General features: G+C 43.0%; 1 protein-coding gene across 1 annotated transcript in view; it reads left to right on the top strand.

Moving 5' to 3' along the window:
- Window positions 1-22207, top strand: part of DCC (DCC netrin 1 receptor) — a 362206-nt gene that overhangs the window by 39331 nt on the left and 300668 nt on the right. The window contains exon 2 of the mRNA XM_059833384.1: window positions 16331-16615. Within this exon, the coding sequence (XP_059689367.1) occupies window positions 16331-16615 (285 nt within the window). The remainder of the gene's footprint in view (window positions 1-16330; window positions 16616-22207) is intronic.

The following is a 22207-nucleotide window of genomic DNA, read 5'->3' as shown; positions in this document are numbered from 1 at the left end:
TAATATATTGTGAGCTATATTAAATACATTGGAAAGAAATAAAGAAAACTGTAATTTTTTAGCTTTTTCTTTTAGGGAAGAATTAACTGAGTCTTCAGAAGTTTGATTCAGTTGTGAAGTGTTGTGATCTGTTAAGTTGTTACAGTCCGGTGAAATACAGAAAGGAAGTAATTTCTAAGGTGAAGATGTGCTATCTTGGTGGACGCTGAATAGCATGTATTCAGTTTTTCTTTTCCTAAGGAAAAGACACTCCAGATTTGTTTTTCCCTCCTCCTGGTGACTTTTGAACTTTTGGCTAGTTTAAACCTAATTTGACAGAATGGTAGTGACTTTAAAGATCGTGAAACTCCTATGACTTTGTACTTGGCTATGAAGATAAATTGTGATGTACAGGTAGATTTCTCCTTTGTGAAGATTGGATTAAAGGGAAACTGTTGCAAAGTTGACAGCGCAACGGTACGTGAAGGAGCAGGTATTTTGTTGTAACTCCAGGAGACTTTGATTTTGGTGCTCTCACCCTTGCCTGTGTGCAACATGGTAATTTCCACAGGTTAAAGTAAAAAGAAAAGTTGTGCATGTATATTGGTATTTAACTTCGCAAGCTGTGGGCTGTGGTTCTTGACTCACAGGGAGCAGGGAACGCAGCTCTTCCCTAATGCCTTCATGTGAGAGTCCTTGTCAGAGCCACCGTCTTAGTTTTCTTCTTTTATCATCTTCTAGGGCATTCTGGCCTTTACATCAGGGAGACGGAGGTATTTTATGTTCCTGGTTTCATATCTGACCTTCTCCTTTTCTGTTAACGACAGTAATACCTTGGTGGGCTTTCAGGTCTCTTCCTTCTAGTGTTTCCTGATGAGGTGAGACAGCTTTGTAAGGACTCGTGGTAGAAAGCTTGCACGGTGGGCTACCAAAGGGTCATTTTTGTGTAGCACAACACTAGTGTGGATGTATTAATAAATTTCACAATTGATTAGTGGTTTTAGGAACACCCTGATTTCTTCCCCCCCCGCCCCACGTAATGACATAGAAATTAAAAGCTGGAGATGTAGTTCACAAGATTAAACAGCATTTTTCCAGGTAGAAGAATGGGTTCAAAAGCACAAATGTGAGAATGCCAGAAAGAAGCAATCAGGGGGATGTTTTGGCAGGTAAGGGAGCGCTGCAAGGAGCATCTCTGCTATGGTAAAGGCAAGAGGGTGTATGCGCACTACTTTGGGTTTAGTGACGGGGAAGGAGTTGGGAAGGCAAGACAGCCAGAAACGGAAAGCTGAATAGGTAACAGGTCTTCAATCTGGGTTATGGAGAGCTGAAGTTGTGGAGCAAGCTCTTGCAGCTTGATTTTTTTTTTTTGGTAGTTACAACCACATATTTTCTGAACTAGGAACCTGTATCTGCCAGCCCTAGCAATAACACATATATTTGAACTGGCATTAGAATAACATAATCGGACTTCTTTTCTTTATTAACTCAAACCTGTGGCTATGTTGCATATTCATAGTAAAGGAGCATTTCCAATTTTAAAAAGATACTTTTGGAAGTTGGGGTATACAATTACGTTTATCCATCGCGTGGTCCGGAGTCACAGAATGCTGCTTTTGCATATCCTTTCTGGGTTTTTAAGATGAGGATCGAGGCAGTCTACTGCAAAATATGACTGAAAATGTCAAGCAAAATCAGTTTCCTGCAGATGATAAACTCAAATGGAGGGGTATAGTTGTAGGCGTTTGCTTTGGTACTACTGAAAAATGTATTTCTTTGTCTCCTGATAATGTGGTTGTGTCTGCTGGAAAACCCTGGCAAATTGTACTATCTGTCAGTAAAAAGTAAGAAATTTTGTATAATAAATTTCCAAGTGTCTTAGAGGGTGAAAGTCACTCCACGAGAGTGGGCCAGCAGAAGTTAGTTATGTCCCAGAAGCTCTTTGGTTTTGCAACGACTCTGGGCGAAGTTGGCAAATGTCAAAATCTTGTTTCAGAGAGGAGAGGAGAAGCCGTGTTCATTTCTAACAGGGATCTATATTCCTGGAGCAAGGGAGGGTTTTGAAACATGTTTACAAAGCGCTGGTCCCACTTCAGTCCCTTCAACCAAGAAGAGAAGTCATGGAGAGTACAGATGTGGATCTGAGGCTGATTCCTAGAGGCAGGGCAGGTAAAGCAGTGGTTGATTTGGGGGCAATATTCTGAACCTCTTCTGTTGGCAAAAGCAGATTTGACATAACTTTGAGAGCCCGTTCCTGTACGCTGGCTGGATGTGGGGGCTTCAGCGAGCACACGCTGTTCGCTCGGGTTGAGCAAGTCATTCCTCGCTGCTGGCTGGGGTGGGATTCATGCCAAGAGCGAATTGGAAGCAAACTTCCCTCTTCCCTGTGCCCATTGCTACAGCTTTTCTGGAATGTGGAGATTTCTGTGTTCTTGCAGGTGCCAGTACATGGTGTGACAGATTCAGCATGTTTCTGGCTTTTAATTGCAAGTAAATTGTCGCGCAATAGGCATCGTTGTTCAGCAGTGACGGGGAGGTAGCCACCCTGTGAGTTCAGCGTCTTAAATAGAAAAATCTATTTTATTCCTCCTTTGGTTTCAGGATAGAGATAAGATCCCCTGAATCTTAGGTAATGCCTTTTGTCAGGAGGTGGCACAACGGTTTATCAGTGAGGTTCCTGTCCTTGCTCCCAGTTGTACAGAGGGAGAAAATCATAGAATTGTTTAGGTTGGAAAAGACCTTTAAGATCATCAAGTCCAACCATAAACCTAACCCTGCTAAGTCCACCACTAAACCATGTCCCTAAGCACCACATCCACACATCTTCTAAATACCTCCAGGGATGGTGACTCCACCACTTCCCTGGGCAGCCTGTTCCAATGCTTCACCACTCTCTCAGGAAAGAAATTTTTCCTAATATCCAGCCTGAACCTCCCCTGGCACAACTTGTGGCCATTTCCTCTTGTCCTGTCACTAGTCACTTGGGAGAAGAGACCAACACCCACCTCACCAAAACCCTCTTTCAAGCAGTTGTAGAGAGCGATGAGGTCTCCCCTCAGCCTCGTCTTCTCCAGACTGAACACCCCCAGCTCCCTCAGCCGCTCCTCATCAGACTTGTGCTCCAGACCCCTCACCAGCTTCATCGCCCTTCTCTGGAACACGCTCCAGCACCTCAATGTCCTTCTTGGAGTGAGGGGCCCAAAACTGAACACAGGATTTGAGGCGCAATGAATGAAATGCAGAGAAGTGACTTTCCTAAAAGTCACCTCCCAAACCAGAAAGAGAAGCTGAAGTATCACGAGGACTGCTAAACATCAGCCCACAAGCCAGCCTGGTGCGTGCTGGAGACATCGCGCTGGGAATCCACCTCCCTCTGGCCTATGTACGCAGAGATGTTGCCAGAGTCAGTGCTTGTAGACTTCTGTTGATGTAATAGGTGTCCTGGGGACACACAGGATCTCTGTCCTGGAGTAAATCGCATGGCAGGGCTCAGGTACAGTCAGCCTTGTGGCTCCAGAGCTGCCTACGAGCCCTTGGGCAGGAGAGCTGACGGGAGCTCAGTGCCATTTGGGTCTCTGCTCTGCAGAATCACAACTGACCAAGTGAAAAATCATGATGGGGAGCCATCATGCTGAAAAATTCCCAAGCAGCTCATGAGTAACATGAATTATGTTTTGACTTTTTCTCCCCAGGGGGAAATTGTGAAGCTTCATGAGTCAATTAACACTTTATAAATTATTTTGAGATCAGTGGATAAATAGCCTTGTGTAAATGCACTGTATATTACCTGCAAAAGCTAAAAAGATACCGCCATGCCTTTTAACTACTCTCATCCTGTTTCCTCTCTCTGATTTGATTTATTTGCACTTAACGTCCTTTTTGATGTTAGAAGGCTGATTTTTGTACAGCCCCTTCCAAAATGCTGACGTTCCCACTTGGGAAAGGGAGGAAGACAACTGCTTTTTCATGTTACATAATTTTCTCATCTGGATTGACAAGGGCACCCAAGCTGCATTTGGGGGCCACTTTATTTTGTGCTAAGTACCGCTAGCACCACCACAGTATAGCCTCGTCTAACCCTGACATATGGAGTAGAGAAGTGCAAACTCAGAGCATATAGTATTCTCTACCTGGTCAAAAAGAAAGAGGGGAAATGAGGATAACTGTGCAGAAAACGTAACACTGCGGCATTTGCTGGGGCAGATTGGTTTGATGTAACTTATCCTGTGCTACTGGTAAGAAGCAAACTTGAAGTTGGAGATGCTACACTGTAAAATATTCAGGTTACTTATTGGTGCTGAAGGCTACTGCTGATTTATCTTAGATTTCTGGTTAAAGCATGACAATACTGTAGTATTTAACCAGAACGGAGCTAGCAGGTTGCTGCATTTTAGTGGACTTTGTTTTCTAGTGATTGTTATTACTGTTATCATCATGATCTTTTTCTTTCAGAGAAGAGCTAAGTCCTGTCAGAACAGACCATTTTATCAGCAGAGCTTTGTTGGTGCTATAGGCAAGAAAATTGCCTGTGATAGAAAGGAGTGTCCTGTTAAAGTCAGTAGCACTTAAGTCATTGAGAACATGTATGTAAATAAAGCAGCATTTGACTCCTTGCATACGAGACTTTCAGGAGTCGCCAGTGGCTTTCCCTGGGTGCCGGGACAGTGGTTGATCTCCTGAGACAGAGATTGCTAGACCAAGGCCAGGACAGTATGCAGCACGTACCCTTTTCTGGCTGGATCCCACCCCTCCCTTCCTCTGCCTCGCCTGCTCTGCGGCAGCGTTTTGCAGTCGGGAACGGGTGCGTTGGTCACTCGGTTTGCTCAATGGTTTTGTGAACTAAAATGGCGTACACAGTAAAGCCTGAGCTAACCTTGTTAGTCCTTACATGGTCCCTGCGGAAGGGGGAAGGAGAGGATGCTCTGTTTGAGGACACGTGCCAATGGAAGATAAAGCCAGGGAAAGCATCAGGGACCGGATTATTCTGCAGTTTGTGAATTGGTGTTAGGTGGTTTCTCTTGGTATAATTTTAATACTTTTTTTTCTTCTACTCTGTTTCCAATATTTTTTTTCCAGGCTATTGCTAAAATGTCCATTTCTTGTCTTCAAGGCAATGAATCTGCAGGGCTTCGACTCGCTACTTCTGTTTTGTCCATACTAGACAGACCTGCTTCGGCAAGTAATGGCAGATGTGAGCTGGAAAACAGTAAGGGCCAGTTTCTACGCAGTGTTGCAGCTGTACCTGGTTGTGTGAATCACTCGCCTTTCTGCCACAGTCAAACAAGCCAACTTAAATCATTGTGCTTTAAGCAGATGAGTTTGTCTTTGCATGGATGGGGGCACGAAGAGCTCTTACAGCCCGGGAAGGATGGGAGGAGGTGAAGAGGCTGTTTTGTACCACCACTGCAGCTGATGGGGAGCAGCAAATCGCTGCAGAGGACAAGCTCTCCTCTGCCCCAGCTTCCCAAAGGGCTGAGGTTTGAGCTAGAAGCTACCATCGTCCAGACCTAGGGGCTGACGTTCAGCAAGTAAGGACACAGAGCTGGACTCAGATAAGACCTGAACTGGCAGCGTAGCATACGCTTTATGTATATATTGTAGAATAAAATGGGAACAATATGGGCAAATAATGTCCATATCTGAGGACATACAGATTCTGGCTATTTTCTCTCTCCAGGCCTGGCACTGGCATTTGGTCAGGAGTATTTCGTGGCGTGGAACTACGTTAACTGGCAGTTCTCACCTCCCTTTCCTTGCACTTGGCTTATTCTTTCTGCTTATACATGCAGCGCCCCGTGCCTACGCTGCATTGAACCGGTCCTGCATGTGTGTTTTTGCATAGTAATGGGAACAAAAGAGCTGTAACACCCACTGAGGCCCCCGGGAATTGCTGTAACACAAATACCACTGCTGCTAAATGGTTACTTATACACGACGATAGCTGGTGATTTAGGGTTGCCTGCTAATGTTCAATAAAATGCCAATTGGGTCTGCATTTCTCAAGTTGGTATTTGCCTCTGCCTGCGTTTCTTCCAGTTTAATGGCCACAGAGAGTACGCTGTGCTCAGTTAATTCATTTATTGCGCTGTATTTTAAGATTGGGCTTCGACATGCTTTTACCAAATTTGTCTCATAAAAAGATATGTCACATAATTCAAATGCTTTACTGGCCTACAGGTACATTAGTAAATCTGTCGGACCCAAATTACTATCTGGTTTTAGTTGCTTTCCTGAGGAAGCCACTGATTTCTTGGGGGTAGGGACAATAGTAATTTTGCTAGTTTTAATGATTGGGAAAAGGGTGGAGGCTGAATCCTTATGTGTGGAAAAGCATGTTTAAATAGATCTCCCATAAAGAAATAAATACTATGGGCTTATGAGGAATTGATTATTTTAGAAAAATACTGCTACCTATAAAGGTAAAACAATTATAACCTGGTTCTTACATGTTCAGCTATGCAGTGTGTGATGTCTTCCCTAATAAGGATCATATGCTCTTGCGGTTTGTCTTTCAAGGCAAATTAAAAAAAAGTTCAAGCCAATTTCATTTTTTTCTTTTAAATTTAGCCAATTCTTGTATTTTGAGCGCAATTCTAACAACTAAGAGCGGGGGGTATTGTCTGGCTGTCCTTAAGCCTTAGCTTTGTGATCTTTATGATTAGCAGAAAACACAGGCTTTACACTATAAGAATAGAGCCGAAATGAAAGATCTTAGAAATATGAAACTAAGTTCAAAAGTGTTAGCCAACTGAGAAAAATAATTTACCATCCCATTTAATGTCTCATTTAAGTCTTATATTATTTCTGAAAATGTGGCTTGCTGCATGACTTTGAGTTTTCGGATGGGCACCGTAGTATCACATGTAATCTGTCAGAATTGCTTTCCCCAGTAATTTGTTCTCTCTATGCCTTTCTCTAGTTTTTTGCCGTCAGGTAAAATATCTTATGGCTTATATCCTCACGTGAAGAGGATGTAAGAAGAGAGGAGTTAGGCTGTTGAGGCGAAGAGCTGTCCTGTGGGTGCACGGCTGAAGTTTGCTGTCTCCAGGTGCGTTGTCGGTCCCCGTAGGACCGTGGTCACCCATGGTTCTGAGGGGAGTTCCCACCTTTCTGGGATGAGCACAGTCACATTTGTGATGCTTGGATCGCTCTGTGACAAATCCACTGGGAAGTGGGTCCAATAAATAAGTTGGTGGATATGCTTGAATCTTCTTGGTCTCTGGAAAGAGATGAGAGAGAGCTGAAGCGTGTTTTCATGTAGCACGTCAGGTAATGGTCTAAAGAAAAGATAAACTTCTAGGGTTTCTTTTGTTCCTCCTTGTCTTTTGAACTATGTTGCAGCACTTGAGAGAATGGTAGTTAAACCTATCAAGGGTTGAGCTGTTCGCACCCTGTGGCTTTGAATACAATGTCTAAACATCCTGTTGGTCTCACCTTTATTACTGATGTAAGATATTCCCAGCCCATGCTTGTGGAGTCAAAGGCTTGATGTTCATACTATTGGATGTTTGTCCAAACAAAGTTCCCTGAGCTGTAGTGTCCTTTTAATCACTAGTGGTGTGTCCTGCCCCTGAGGAACTGCAGGTAGCTTCAGCAGAATAAGTAGCTTTCAAAGATTTTCACCCTGCAAGAGCCACAAAAACAAATGCCCACTGAAACAAACCCTAAAAGCATAAAATAGTTGAAAGTAGAACTGCCAGCAGCCTGCCCTTCCCAGGTGCTGCATTTGCATATTTTGCTTCAGTGTTCCCCATCTTCACTTGTTTGTCACTGCCTTGCATAATCTTTAGCATCTTCTCTCAAGCAACTCCAGTGCTTGGGCTGTCTGGCTTCTTTGTCTGCGTTCAGGCATTTAAGAAAGAGCCACATATATCTTGCCCGCTTATATGTCGCACTCTGCGTGCATGAGATGCCCTATGCTTGCACTCGATGAATTAAAATCAATTTCCCCTTGTGCTTGTGTCTGAAGCTTTTGAAATCTCTGAAACTTTCTTCTTGCAAGAGTTTGCTCCGTGGCCTGTCCCAGTCCTTGAGAAAGTCTGGTCTTCAGCGCAAGTGGGATGAATGCCTGCTGAAGATGAGTGGTATTTGACAACTGAGAGTTTTGAATTGATCTTTTCTTAAACAGATATCATGAGCCTGTGCCATTAAGTGCCTGAAACCAGAGGGCTGAGGCCTTGAACTTGGTAAGATGTTCTATGGACAGTCAGTGGAGGGAGGGAGCAAAGAAAGAAGCCTTTTGCTGTGAGTCACGTTAGTAGTAATTTATATATGTTCTGGCTCTTCAAAACACTGTAAAAGGATAGCCCATGAACTGGATTAGGGGAAAGGAAGGGGAGCTTACATAATCATTGTCTCTGCTGTCTAGGCAGAATCTGTTATTCATGGTAGCGGAGTCCTACCCCTCCTTTCTCTGAACAGATTGACCTTCGATATGTCGGAACTGGTCTGTCACACAAACATCTACTGCTATCATTGGAGAATAAACCACAGTTCATGTCACATTAGAGATTTCAGATTTCTGAAAGACGAGGCTCAAAGCAGACAGCCGGATTCAGAAGCCACAATGGAAAGGGTTTGCATGACAGAGAGGTTTGTGGTAGTCTTGTAGACTGCGCTAACCTTTACTGCATCTGCTGGGGTAACTAGTGTTGTCGTGCCGTGCTTGGGTAATGGCTTGCCTGTGCATTAGGTGCTGATTTGGCAGGCTTTCAGCCCTGGCTGTTGTTGTCCTGTGGTACCGCTCAGCTCAGTGCTGCCGGCAGTAGCCCAGGAGCAATCCCTGCTCGTTGGAGGCAGGGGCAACTGTGGTGCTTGTTCTTTCTTCCTCCAGAGCTGGGGATGCCTCTGTCCTGCTTAAAGACTCTGTTCGCTTGTTGGAAGGCGTGGCTGGAGTTACACCTAATTACTCCAAAGGTCTTTTCAAGGGGGTTCTGAAGTACTTCAAATGAGGCAAGTCACAAAAATATCATGTTACATTTGTAGGCTGTTACATCAAGAGATTGCTGGTTCGCTCAGGGCATCTTTATCCTGCTGCTACGGTGCTTTCTGAAAGCAAAGTCACTGCTCCAGGTGCAGGGCTTTAAATACAATGGGCTAAACAAAGCTAGCACCAGTGAACTCCCGGTCCATGGCGCACAAATGAGAGTGCCTGCATGTTTTATTGTTTTAATTAGGGATTTTTGAAATATGGCCCTTTATAGATTCGTCAGCAATAGAAAAAGGCCTATTTTTCTTCTTATTTCCTGTTTGAGGAGCAGATTTGATGATTTCTTTGGTGACTGGCGGGAAGCCTGTTCTGCTCGCTGGCTGCGAGCCACAAGTGCTGGCAAGAGCTGCCGTCAGGAAGACGAAGAGATTTACACCCTCTGATTTGTGTATTAACAGGGGCAAGGCAGTAGGTGGGCTTGTCAGTGGATGATAAAAATTTAGGGTAGCATTTCTTTTCCCCCATGCAGGTGTATTGTACTGCTGTGAATGACGGGGAGTTACTCTCCTAGAGGTTCAGTATATCATGTAGACTTGTTAATAAATATTAGCAGTTCTGTTGCTTTGGGTATTTACTGAGTTTTTCTCCCTTCTCTTTGAGAAATCAGCAAATGATCTTAAGCTAAAAGCTGTGGCTGTATTTTGTAGAAATCGTGTGTGAGAGGAACTAGATCCAACCCAACGACTGAACAGCCATAGAAAGCTGTAGGTGGGGAGCTCTGGAGATTCATGTTTTGCCTGTGGCTATGAGGAGGTCATCGTTTCGAGCCGTGAGCTTGAAGAATCTTGATCTTGGAGAATGACAAATTTTATTCTTGTGAACTCTGAAATGCCGACAAATCTGTAGAATGAAGAGAAAAGCAATCTTGAGGGTTGTACTTGAATGATTCAGTTAAAATTGAAATTTTTGTTGTTCTGAACCTGTCTTGCATGTGTGGGATGTTCAGGCACAACAGCTTTGTGCTGGTGCTTTGAATCAGAAAGAAAGATCTGCAAAGACTAAGTAGAACTGACCACGAAGGCATTGAATCCTTGATGAAAATCCCCCTACAGCATAAATACGTGGTTGGAAAAAATAGATTGTTTCCATGCGTTATGCTGAGCGCAGCCAGCAAGCGAGCCGCATAAAAGGTGACAAGTAAATTAGATTTTAAAATTCTTTCAGCTTTGATAATCTGAGCTGACACAGGTTGAAGAAAAGTCTTTTTCAGAATAATAAGTTCATTTATTTCCTGTGATAGGTAAGAGGCATCAAAGGGCAGATCCTGGCTCCATCTTCCTTCAACTAGCCTTGGTGGAGTTAGATTGCTGCCAAGAACTGATGCTATAATATTTGTAATGGACTGTACATGCTGGGAGAGAATTGCTGTGCTGGAGGAGACCTCGAGGTGCCCTTGTGCTAGAAAAGGGGGAATTTTCTTCCTATATCAGATGTTCTGAATTGTCTGTTTGTGAGTTATGGTTTCTCTCATCTACGGTGAGTTCAACAGCACTTGTGTGAACGTGTCCACATGAGGGTGGGGCTGATGGAGGAATAGATGGCTTCTGACCTTCCTCTCTGTGTGGTTTAAGAGGAGACATGGTGGCTTTCCTGGTGTTATATGAGGAATCTGATCTAACAGTAAAGTATCAGGATTAAAACCTCCTTGAAAGGTAACGATGTCTGGGGCACTTCCATGGCTAAGTAGCATCTGGGTTGCATCACAGCTTAAGTGTTTGAGCCTAAACTCTCCCCTAAATCCTCTCTTATGTATCTATGTATTTCTATGTATACACTATTGCTTTTACAGTCACCTATAAAATCTGTGCCTTGTTTCTTTGACTTTCTTATAAGTTGACCCAGTACAGAGATTCCCTCCAGAGCTGTGTTGCTACTTGAGGTCAACTAAATTATCCTCCTCCGAGAGGGGTGCAGAGAGAGAAGGGCAGGGACTGCCCCTTTCAGTCGACACAGTGGCGCTCCGAGGGCTATCTAAAGACTAGAGGACTTCACAGCAAGAATGTCAAGATGCATTATCCAGGATGATAATTGAACGCTAAATACAAGTTGCAGAAATAATTGTTTCACCCTTAAATGTGTAGGCTAAAAAAGCTATCACAGTTTGGCTCTCCTGAAATGAGGCCAAATGCTTTGTTTGGCTTGGAGTTTGGGATGAATCTGGCTGAAAACATCTGAGCTGCTTTCGCTCCCCTGGCACAAAGCAGGATGAGTCACTCCTCAGTCCAAAAGCAATGAGAGGCATGCTAAGAGGACAGCAGAAAAGCATGTTAAGTAGATTTTCTTTGACACTTGTTCAATGAATATTAAACATAATAGTGTGTTTAAACTCCTCCTTTGTTATTTTCTTTTTAGGCTATCTGGTGATGGTGGTCCCTAAGTTTTCTTTGCAGGAAGTACATTTTCAACCCCTCTTCAGTAGACCCCCCAGGCTTGAATTGTACTTTTAAGCTCATTCCCTCACAAGGATTTTGTTCCTTTCTGCTGAAAAACTGAGAACTCAGCATGAACTTAACTTCCCTCTCCCCCCCCCCCCCCTTAGCTAAGCCCTGAACTTTATTTCAGTTTGTGGGTACCCCAAAAGAAACTCCTACTCAGTTTTATAGAAAGGAAGGAAACACTGATATATTTAGAGAAGAGCTTGGGAAAGCAGGTTCGAACCCCTGCTTACTTTGGATTTCTCCTGTGACTTTGAGTGAGCAAGTCAGTCACTGTAACGTCTTCAAAAGTGATTAAAAAGCCCAAGGAACTTGCCTCAGTTAGAAGCTGCCACATTTTATAAGTTAGTGGGATGCCTGTTTCTGTGGCTTTGCCACCTTTCAATCTTTTAACCTGAATCTTAGAGACTCAGTTCTTCATCTATGAAATTGAAATGATGTTATCTCTTGTTTACATAATACAAATTAAAGGCTGTGATGCACTCAGATTTTTATGTATATATACACACACTTATAACACAATTATTTCAAATAATTGAAATAATTGTGTACATAACTATGTAACTAGCTGTACTTCAGTTAATCTGGAGCTATTTGGACTTGCCTGCCACTGTGCTTTGTAAGTAATTACTTGGATCTCAATACACAATTTTAATGCCAAGCCAATGTCGATCCTTATCTCCTGCAGACAGGGCCATAGACCAGAGTCATCCTGGTTGAAGTCTGACTTCTTAAATCAAACTTCCAGACTTTAAACTGTGTCTGTTCTCCCTTTGGCTGCAGCTGCTGGATGCTCAGTGGCACAGACAGCTGCCTTTTGGTATCTCCCTGGGGCTGTGATGGTGGCTTATAACTGGTTTGCTGCAGAAATAACACCTGAGACCCAGGAAAAACAGAAGATAGCAAATTATTGAGCTCTGCCATACTTGGAGTATAGTCCTAGCCTGTGGCTGGTAAGTATTATTTGAAATATTCCGCTCCTAGTAGGCTGAAGTATTTCCAATATCAGACACAAGTTTGAGGAGCGGTTGATGTTTTTCTGCTATTGAAAATAGGTAGTAGTAAATAGGTCTATGATTACTTCATGTGTCTACTTCATGTGTCGGCTTCTCAGACAGTAAGGCACCTTCCTCTCCTTCACTTCACACCGAGGTGCCCTGTGTGGCAAATTGGTTTAACTTCCATCTGTATAAACCTTAACTGCCCAAATTTCCTATATAAAAAATGCAAGGGCATAAAATATCTTATTAATATTCATTTTATTGTAATACTAAAATCCTTCCCTTTTGAGTCCTTCTCATTAGGCTGACAGACGGTACTAGGAGCGGCTGTCTGGTACTGCACTGCAGGAATTCCCTGAGCGGCAGTTCTTTATAGAAGTAGCGCTAAATGCGTATTGATAACTTGATTTCTCCCTCCCCCGATTAGTCTCTTCTAAATCAGAAATCTGAGTGTCCATCTTTTCATCCCTTTTATCTCCTCCGAGATGTACGGCTTCCAGTCCCGTAAGATGGGATTTGCAACAAGAAGGGAACAGTTTTGGCTCCTGTTTTTATGAACAAACCTGAATGCCCCGTTGGTACTTGGATTATTTGGTGAAGTCTGTAGGTCTAGTTCTGATGCTTTTGCTGCACATTACTCAGTGCAAATCTTTTCAGAATTGTAAATGGGAGCTAGCAAACAAAAAAGAATATAGAGTAACTAAAGTATAGCCCCTTTTTGGAAACCAGCCCACGAAGAGAGAATTAGACAGCAGTTTCTAAAATATTTACATTTCCACATTCTCTCACCCGTGCTCGCGCTCTTTCCTATTTTCTGAAGCAAGCAGAAGGAAATCGCTCTTTTTCATTACCTTGGTTTCTTGCCCTTCAGCTATTATGTGAATTGAAAGTGGAAAAAAAGGTCTTGTCTTGATGTTAAGTAACCTTGCAGACTTTAATTTGAAACAAACAAAGCATTTAAAGCGGTTCTTCTCTGGGGGATTGTACTGAGTGCTACTAAATTGCTGAATATTTAATAGCTAAACATGTTCCAGACCCTGAGGTCTGTCCCCCAAATGATAAGCCTTTTTATTAAGTGAACTTTAATTGCTTAATAATTGGGTCTTCTGTAAGGAAAGATGGGGATCCTTGATAGGCTGCCAACCAGACTGTGTGGTAAATCGGAGATGGGTACTGCTTTCAATTAAGTTTCCTAAGTAGGTTTGGGTATAATGCAGGGGGGTGCATCTGCGAGCCTGGGGCTACAGAGCAAAGCATCAGCGAGGATCTGCAGTGTTTAATTCCAGAGTCTGTCTCGGAAAGGGACTTTCTTGGAATGTATTTGCTAGTGCGTTCCCATGAGCCGACAACCCAAATATCTGTGTAGCTTCAAAAACTGTCTTTAAATCGGCGTAAGCCAGGAGAGCTGTAAAGACCCAGTGGTGGTTTTAAGATCTCCTATAGTATGGTCCTGTAGAGAGATGAACGAGTTTGGAACGTAACCATGGGAAAGAAGTGGTTAGTGTCTTTTCACCGGGACATAGCGAAAGGTATTTTGCAACATCCTGATCTGTTATGCATAGATTTTTATTATGTTTTCTTAAACTTCAAAGGAAAAAGAGTTGGGATACCTGCAGAATGGGAGGCGGTGCAGAGACAGGGCAAAGCATGAGCTGGCTATGTGTGGGGGCATAGCAGGTACAGTGCTGCCATGGGGAAAAAAAAAAAGTCCCTCTATGGCAATTGTTTTAGTCCTGGTTTTTAAAGTAAATAGCTAGATTTAGCTGTCTTTCCTCCTGGAAAAATCTGCAGTTTTCAACAGCTTTCCATCACTGTTCACGCTGTGTTTATCTTCAATTTTTTTTATATTTTTTTTTTTAATTAAAGTGTTGAATGCTTCTATTTTTCTAGCTTGCACCAGCTTTGCTGGGGGTGAAAAGCTGTTACTTGTGCATCTGTGCCAATAGTTCGGCTGGAAAGTAGCATCCTGACTGTAACAGGAATGTGTGCGAGGGTACAGCGGATGGCAGGGCTTGCGTGGATGGGGTTGGGAACGCCTGTGTTTTCTTCACTCACTTTGCTCCCAGGAATAACTTGTAAGCATGGTGATTAGAAATACCACTGCCCACACAACTGTAGATTCACGTAGGCTCTTTTTCATGTGTGGAAATGCTGTTAGGAAGTCTTTTACTGAGCCAGTTTCAGTCTGGCTAAAGAATTTCCTGCTTCAGCTCATGGGAGCGCTTCACCCAGGCTGCGAGATCTCATCCTTGCGGATGCTCTGGGAGATAGGAGCAATGTGTTTGAGGAAGAGAAAAGAGACAAGAGATGGGTGGCCAAAAATCACACCAGAAAACAGGTATTTGAACCAGGAAATCAGCTCGGGGCTCCCACTTAAATGTCTCTTTCAGTAGGTGATCATTCCCCAGTACACTGCTTTTGCTGAACGTTTGGGTGGCATTTTAACATCTGGGAAGTCAGGGTCTTTATTCTTTTTTTCCTCAGCTTCTTAATAGCCTCTGCTGACAGCTCCTTTTAGAGTGCCTTCACTGTATACTGGCTGATATAATCTAAAAGATACTTGTTTCCTATATACTTTTTAGGTGCTTTTTGTGTCGTCTTTTAAGTTTTTCATTCTGTCAAGCACTTGGTACATGTCTGCGCACACTTCTGAGTGATTGTATTTACTGGTACGGCTTCAAATAGTCCCTGCGGGCAGATGAGTGTGCCCAGCCAGGATGGGGGCTGGTGGGGTCGTTTCTAGGGACTGGCCAGGACTAGAGCCAGAGCAGGTCCCCAAAATATGTCCACGCCATCTCTAGCACATCCCAGATCCAAGCAGTTGCTTCAGCCTATCTTCTTGATTTGTCCTTCTCATACTTGGTTGGAAAGAGGGATGATTTCTTTTTTTCTTTTTTAATCTTTTCTTTTCCTTCTTTGCAAGATTATCTATGCTATTTGTAAAGCAAAGATTCTGTCAGGTAATAAAATCCATGATCTTGACATCATCTTGCACTTCGAATCTTGCAGACCCTGTACTGTTCTTGCAGGTTTTTCTTCTGTAGCACGTGAAGGACGCGGTCCTCAGGTTTTTGCACCAAGTGAGGCTGGGGCGTCTGCGGGTTGTGCAGTTAAAGCTCCCAGCTCTGCTCTCTTGCCCTCATTGAGTCAAAAATGGTTCATGGAAAAACAGCCACAGGCCATTCCCTGTTTTTGAAGTATTTTGATTATGTGACCAAGTAACTTATTTAGCAGAGGCTTTTTAGAGTATTTTTCCTATTATTTGTAGGGAAGGAGAAATACAGCAAGATGCAACTGTAACATTTTCCTAATCTTACGTAGGTTTAGTTGTGCTTTCCTTTGACAAGAGGAAATGGCCTCGAGTTGCTCCAGGGGAGGTTTAGGTTGTATAGTAGGAAAAATTTCCTTACTGAGAGAGTGGTGAAACACTGGGACAGGCTGCCCAGGGAGGTGGTGGAGTCACCATCCCTGGAGGTGTTCAAGGAACGTGTGGACGTGGCACTGTGGGACATGGTTTAGTGGGCATGGTGGGGTTGGGGTGATGGTTGGACTTGATGACCTGACAGGTCTTTTCCAACCTTAGTGATTCTGTGAATGTCACTGTTCTGAGCAGTTTGGATTGCACGATAGCGTGTCTGTACTTTGTTAAGTTGTTCCTGAGTGGGTTTGTAAGGAACAGGTGCAATTTGTTGCTCTTTAAGTTGACAACAGATCTTTTCTTTGCTGTTAATGAGTGGAATTTACAAAGGAGAGTGTTAGTCACCCGGCCATTATAGCAATCTCCAAGTAGTTTTCAGAATATCACATAATTTTTTTTAAATTTTTTTTTAGTCAGGATTGTTAACAAAATCCAAATCAGCATGGAGACAGCGTGCAACTTGTGTTTTCAGCAGCTATGTAATTGCTTTTTTTGCTTGTGTTTGCAGGACCACTGAGGTTCCTTTCCCAGACAGAATCTGTCACGGCTTTCGCAGGAGACACCATTCTGCTGAAGTGTGAAGTTGTTGGGGAGCCCATGCCTGTGGTGCACTGGCAGCGAAACCAGGAGGACTTGTTCCCGAGCCCGGCCGATGCGCGGGTGGCCGTCCTGCCCTCCGGAGCTTTACAGATCAGCAGGGTTCAGCATGGGGACAGCGGGATCTACAGATGCCTGGCGAAAAACCCAGCCAGTTCGAGAACTGGAAATGATGCAGAAGTCAGAGTTTTGGCAGGTAAGAACTGGACCCTCGTACACCGCCTTTCTCTCTTGTCTGGTTGTGTCCGTTAGTTCTCTGGAAGAGCAGTCACTTCTCCTGGGGCAGCTAGGCTGATTATCCCACTTTCTTTCCAATTACTTCTACAAGCTTACAAGTTCTTCACATGGAAGAGCCTGGAGACCCTTAGTTGGATGCAAAGGTGAGGAGTTGACACCTTAGGAAAGTATTCATGCTGCCTGACTTCAAGTACCTAAATTACATATGTGGGAAGCTGGTCTCTTTTACATGGTCGATGGAGAGAGACAAGTACTTCCTATCTCACAGCGTTGGTGAGAGCACTGGAATTATTTTCCCAGAGCACTCTCTGGAAGAGCTCCTCTCACTCCAATGACTGGAAAGGCAGTCTGTTGGGACTAGGTGCTGAATTTACCTACTCAAAGTTAGGTTGCTTGGATACTTCAGTGCCTGGTGTGATCTGCCAAGTTGCCCAGATTGCAGTTGGGGATCTGACACAATTTAACCGTGACAGGTAGTGTTCCTAAATTCATAGCCAAGCGAGCTTCATGCTCTGTCTTTTAATAAATTCATCAGCTAAGTAGATGGTTACCGCTACAGTTAAGTGTCGAGAACCGAGCACCAAGAGAGTGGTCTGAAAAAAGTATTCCTGCAAAATCTCCTTCCCTTCTAATTCTACATGCTAACACGTAACCACTAATTAAATGGAACAGGGATGATGTATTTTTAGAATTTTTTAATATATGCATTTTCTAGACGAACTTTGGTTTGCATTTCTCACCAAGTGAAAGGTAACTGAGCAGGATTCTCAGACTTCTGAGATGGTTCAAATGCTATAGAAATCAGGAAGGCCAGGATCAGTCTCAGGGAAATGTCCATGTAATAACACACGTGAAGCTTGATGAGTTCATCCTCGCTTCTAGGAGTGGTTTGTAGCTCTGGCATTTATTGTACTGAAATTTGGGGAATTACGGTTTCTACTGTGTTTGCAGTTTGACACCAAAAGAAAGAAACCAACCCCTCTGCACACCCTTTAAATGGAGGATTACAAACCAAAGCCCATGTCCTCACTTTCTGCTACAGTAGTAGGTATTGATGCTTTTTGGAGCTGCAGAGCAAAATAACAGCCAGAACAGCTGGCACCAGGGGAAGACCAGATCACCTGGAGTTCCCTGCGGGTTTTTCCCTATCTTTTTTGGGACTGGAGTTTGTGCCCAGCCTCCGTAGCGTGGTCCTGTTCCCCCATCTGTTGGTTTATCTAACAGGCTGCCCCAGGCTGGCTGTTCTTGGGGCTTCCAAGCTCACCGCGAGCCTTAGAGTCCGGTGCTGATCCTTATGTACGGGGCAGCACTGAGGCATTCCTGCCTCTGCGGTTGTTAATGGCAATTTGAGATCCGTTGGGGAAAAACCACTTTTTTCAGATGTCTTGATTAATATTAAGAAACTCACAAAACTTTGTATTTTAGACAGACCTAGAAGATTTTTCTCAGCTCCTCAGAGTATTGTTAATTTGCTGTCCATCGACGTTTCTGATCATTTGTGGATGGATTGGTGTTTCTTCCTTTTCCCAGTTTCAGTCATTAACATCCTGGCTAAATGGCCTCTCTCAGGCTGTCTATAGGAGAGAGGGGAATTAATTTATCTCTTCCCAGCATGTTAAGATGTTATGCCAGGGAAATATTGGAGCAAATAATGAGGAAACTGTATAACAAGGAACTAGTGGAGTCCGTCAGACTTTGGCTTAGGGCAAGCAGCGCAAGGTCTTGTTTCAGGATAATGTGAGCAGACAGCAGCTCTTATAAGAAATGAGTGGTGCTCCTGAAACAAAAATTCAGATTTTATTGAGCCTCTTGGGAATTTTGTTCTTGTGTGCACGCTTTGATAGTTCAGAGCTATCTGATACTTCGCTCCTAATTCTGCCTCTCTTGTTTTTGCTTGTTGGTAGAAATCTGTCTCCGGTTGCAGCTCTCCTCTTCCATAATTAGTGAAGGCAGAATGCTCTTGTTGGCCTTTTTCCCCTGGTTAGTGAGAAGGGGAAAAAAAAGAAAAAAGCCTTAAATCCTATTCAAAGGAACAGGCAACAAAGCAAAGAAAAATAGTGTAGATAGTATATCATAATTCTGTATTTTTAAAATGCTGCTTCTTCCACCGATGGTGGTTGTGATTTATTTGAACAGACAGCATATCTGTCAGTATTTGTGGCAAAACTGACCACAATCCTGGCAAATAATTTCTAATCTTCTCCACAGCTTCCAAAGAGAATGCAAGGAAAAAGAATGAGGGATAAACATCTTCAGTCATTTAGTTTCTTTAGTCGAAGTGCCTGTGGCTTAAGTATTTGATTTGACATTATGGTGGGTCTGGAGATATCTGTATTTCCTCTTGATAGAAAACATGAATACAGGTTGGAAAAACAGAATATTTGGATGAAGGAATTGCTGATTTCCTGGAGAAAAAGTAAAATTCACCCTACCGGACCCAAGCCTGTAGTTTAATTCACCGTGTAAATGAAGGAGTAGTTGAACCTTCAACCTCCATTACCAAAGAGGAGTAGTTTGTGGGTACGTTAATGTGTCTAGTGGGCGGCACGGCACTGGGCAGGGAGTTTTTACTTTGGTAACTAAAAGACACGTCACAAGTGACCGTTTGCACGTGTGTTTGCTGTGTGCAGCTTGATTCTGCGTGGGGAAGCTCTGGAAGGGGCTGATTCTCCCCCAAGCGCATCAATAAATGTGTTTTACAAACAGCTCCAGCCTCGCTAAATCCTCCATCAGAAACCACCTGCCTATAGAAGTACATAGATTTTGAAGAACTTGTATAAAAAAGCCCAACAAACCTGGGCAGAATCCTTGAGGAGTTTTTAATGTGTCAGGTTTAATCTATTGCTCTTAATTTTAAGAGTAGCCATTGCAGCTTTTCGCAGAAAGCTCATTTCAAAGGCACATATTTTCACCTTCCTAATTGAAGTGCTCTTTGTTTCTCTGGGGTCCAGAAACTTAATCCTGGGTGAAAAGTTTCAGCAAATCCTGGGAACATGAGGAAATATGTATTCAGATAACAACATGCACTCACCTAATTAATTTACAGGGAACAATGTACTGTAAAAAAAAAAAAAAAGGGAAAAGTTCGTATACAAACCAGTACTAAGGAATTAATTCTTGGCTGAATTCATTGCTTCTGTAAATTAATGAATATGTTTCTTCGGGAGGTCTGTACACTTCAGAAATAGAGATGACATTTTAAAAGCAAAAGTTGAGTAGTTCGGTGCCTGAAAGCTATTAATTCTCTATTTATAAATAATAATCCTGCATTTATCATTAGCTGTTCAGGTAATCTGCTGCTGTAGTATTGTCTATTATGGAGGTTCCTTCGCTCTCTCCAAGCTTGTCTGCTGAGCTGCAGTGCAAGATAACGGTAACAATACCGTGTAATTCTCGCCTGTTTAATGCGAACAGAGTTTGGGTGCTGCGGTGTGATTCAGCTCCTTCCTCGCGGTTGCACTTCTGAGGAGAGAAGGATATCGGCAGCAAAAAGTACCATATTGAAGTGGATCCCACAAGAAGGAATTGGGAAGGAGAGGTTGACGGTCATGTTTAAGTAACTGCACGCAACAGAAGCTGCCGCGTGAGCTCAGGCTTGCTTTGATGCTGAAGTGACTCCGCTTTTTAGAAGAGCAATTGTGGTGTTAGACTTATTTAAATACAGTGTAACGTTGTGGTACAGAGACAGTTTTGCAGTTACCACTGTCTTGACTTGATTTTAAATAACCCTGTAAGTACAGGGAGCGTCTTGTCTGAGGGCATCCGACTTGATAAATGTATGGGAAAGGGTGGAATATACTGAATGATGTTGTTTGGTATGAGTTTGTTGTTTAATATGAGATTTACACTTAAACTTAGTCTTGAGGAAGGTCTGGTGAAGCTGCAGCACGCAATCTCTTTGAAGCTCAGCCAGCAGTTCCTCATGCAACACACTGAGCTTGTATCGGGTGCAGAGATAGGATTTCTTCTCATCTTTTAGAGCCTGGGAGGATTCCCGTGTTGATGTATGTTCCCTAACAGCCAGTAATTGTCCAAGTCAGGTCTTTACCTTATTCTTAACCTCAACAGCTAGTGCTTAAAGTGTTTATTCTTAGATGAAAACAGATTTCCAACAGCTGTGGCCCGCTTAAATACTGAACTTGTGAATTTATTTTTTTTTCAAATCTAACCAATTTCATATTTACGTTCTCCGGTGCCTGTTCCCTGCAGGGGTGCCTTGCCCCAGTTCTGATTAGTACATACAAAAACCAACCAACCAACAACAATTAACCAAACTAAAACCCCAGCCAAAAAAGTGTCATTTATAGCTGCACAAATTGTGTCAGGGGGTGATGCACGAGACCAGAGAGTCCCTTCACAGATGGATCCAGATCGTGGTATAAGCAGAATTTGTTTGCACCCTGTGTATTTTGATGCTCGTTTCTAAGCCGGGTGATGCACAGGAGTGTGCCGAGCCTCTGTTTAGAGCTAGGGATGCTTTGGAAGGGATTTCTGTGACATGAATACCAGCTGCATATGAGCTTCCAGTTTGAGGCAATAGCTGGGGGAGTCAACGTTGATAAATTAATAATAGTTCAGAAAAGAATTATAGAGTTTACTGTACCTCGCCTGCCTTTTGGTAAACACATGAGAAATTTCAGACTTCATCCAGGAGATATTTGTAGAATTGCTGCTAGTGTGCTCTCTAAGCACTTCCTTGGGGGAAAAGGCTCTTTAATCGGCAGTGTTTTATAAACTGGAGGAAAAACTAATGACTGGAAACCTGAAGTTATATTCTCACAAGTAGAAAGTAATAGCCATTGGAACTGTTTGTTTTGGTAATGAATTTTCCATCAATTGCATTTAAATCAAGGTTGGATTTCTAGTTGCTGTTTCCTCCTGCCTTTCAAACCGAGCAACAAATGGATCAAAAGCCCTGTCCTGAGCAGCACACCCGGCTTAGGCACCCCTTGTGCTGCTGAATTGGGATCGTTTCTATTCAAGGTTTCATTTTTACCTTGTTAGGAGAGAACCGTTTGGATGGCGTATGCCCTGGCACAGAATGTGCTGTTTTCCTTAGCAATAGTGTAATTACTCTGATTTTTAAACATTTTTTATTATTATTGGTAGTATTTGGATTGATTGGCAGAGAAATATTTTCTTGTTTTAGTAAATAGATCCTCTTAAGGTGTCATCTGTTAAAGTCAAGTTTGGAAACAAGACAGCAGTGTGAGAGTATTCACATGTGCCCATGTGCTGTTGTCTTTCCATGTGTATCCTTACCAGGTAAATGCCTAGTTACAAAAGGTCCAGGTAATATCTGGGTTATCCCTATTTCCAGCTGCCCAGATGAATAGCATCGCTGAGGTTACTTTATAAGCTAGCTGTATGCTGAGCTTTAACAGAAAAAGGTTGAATTTAAAAATGCTTATTAATAATCCTGGGGAGTGAGCTATTTTGCCTCTCTTCCCTAGATAAATCTGATCAGTGCTTAAGTAATCTGTTGCATAATACATACAAATGTCAGTTTCCCATGGATAGCAGCTTGCCTAGGTGGAAATAAAAATAAGCA

Source organism: Gavia stellata, chromosome Z (assembly GCF_030936135.1).
Source record: "Gavia stellata isolate bGavSte3 chromosome Z, bGavSte3.hap2, whole genome shotgun sequence".
Lineage (NCBI taxonomy): Eukaryota > Metazoa > Chordata > Aves > Gaviiformes > Gaviidae > Gavia > Gavia stellata.
This window is presented reverse-complemented; position numbering and strand designations above follow the sequence as displayed.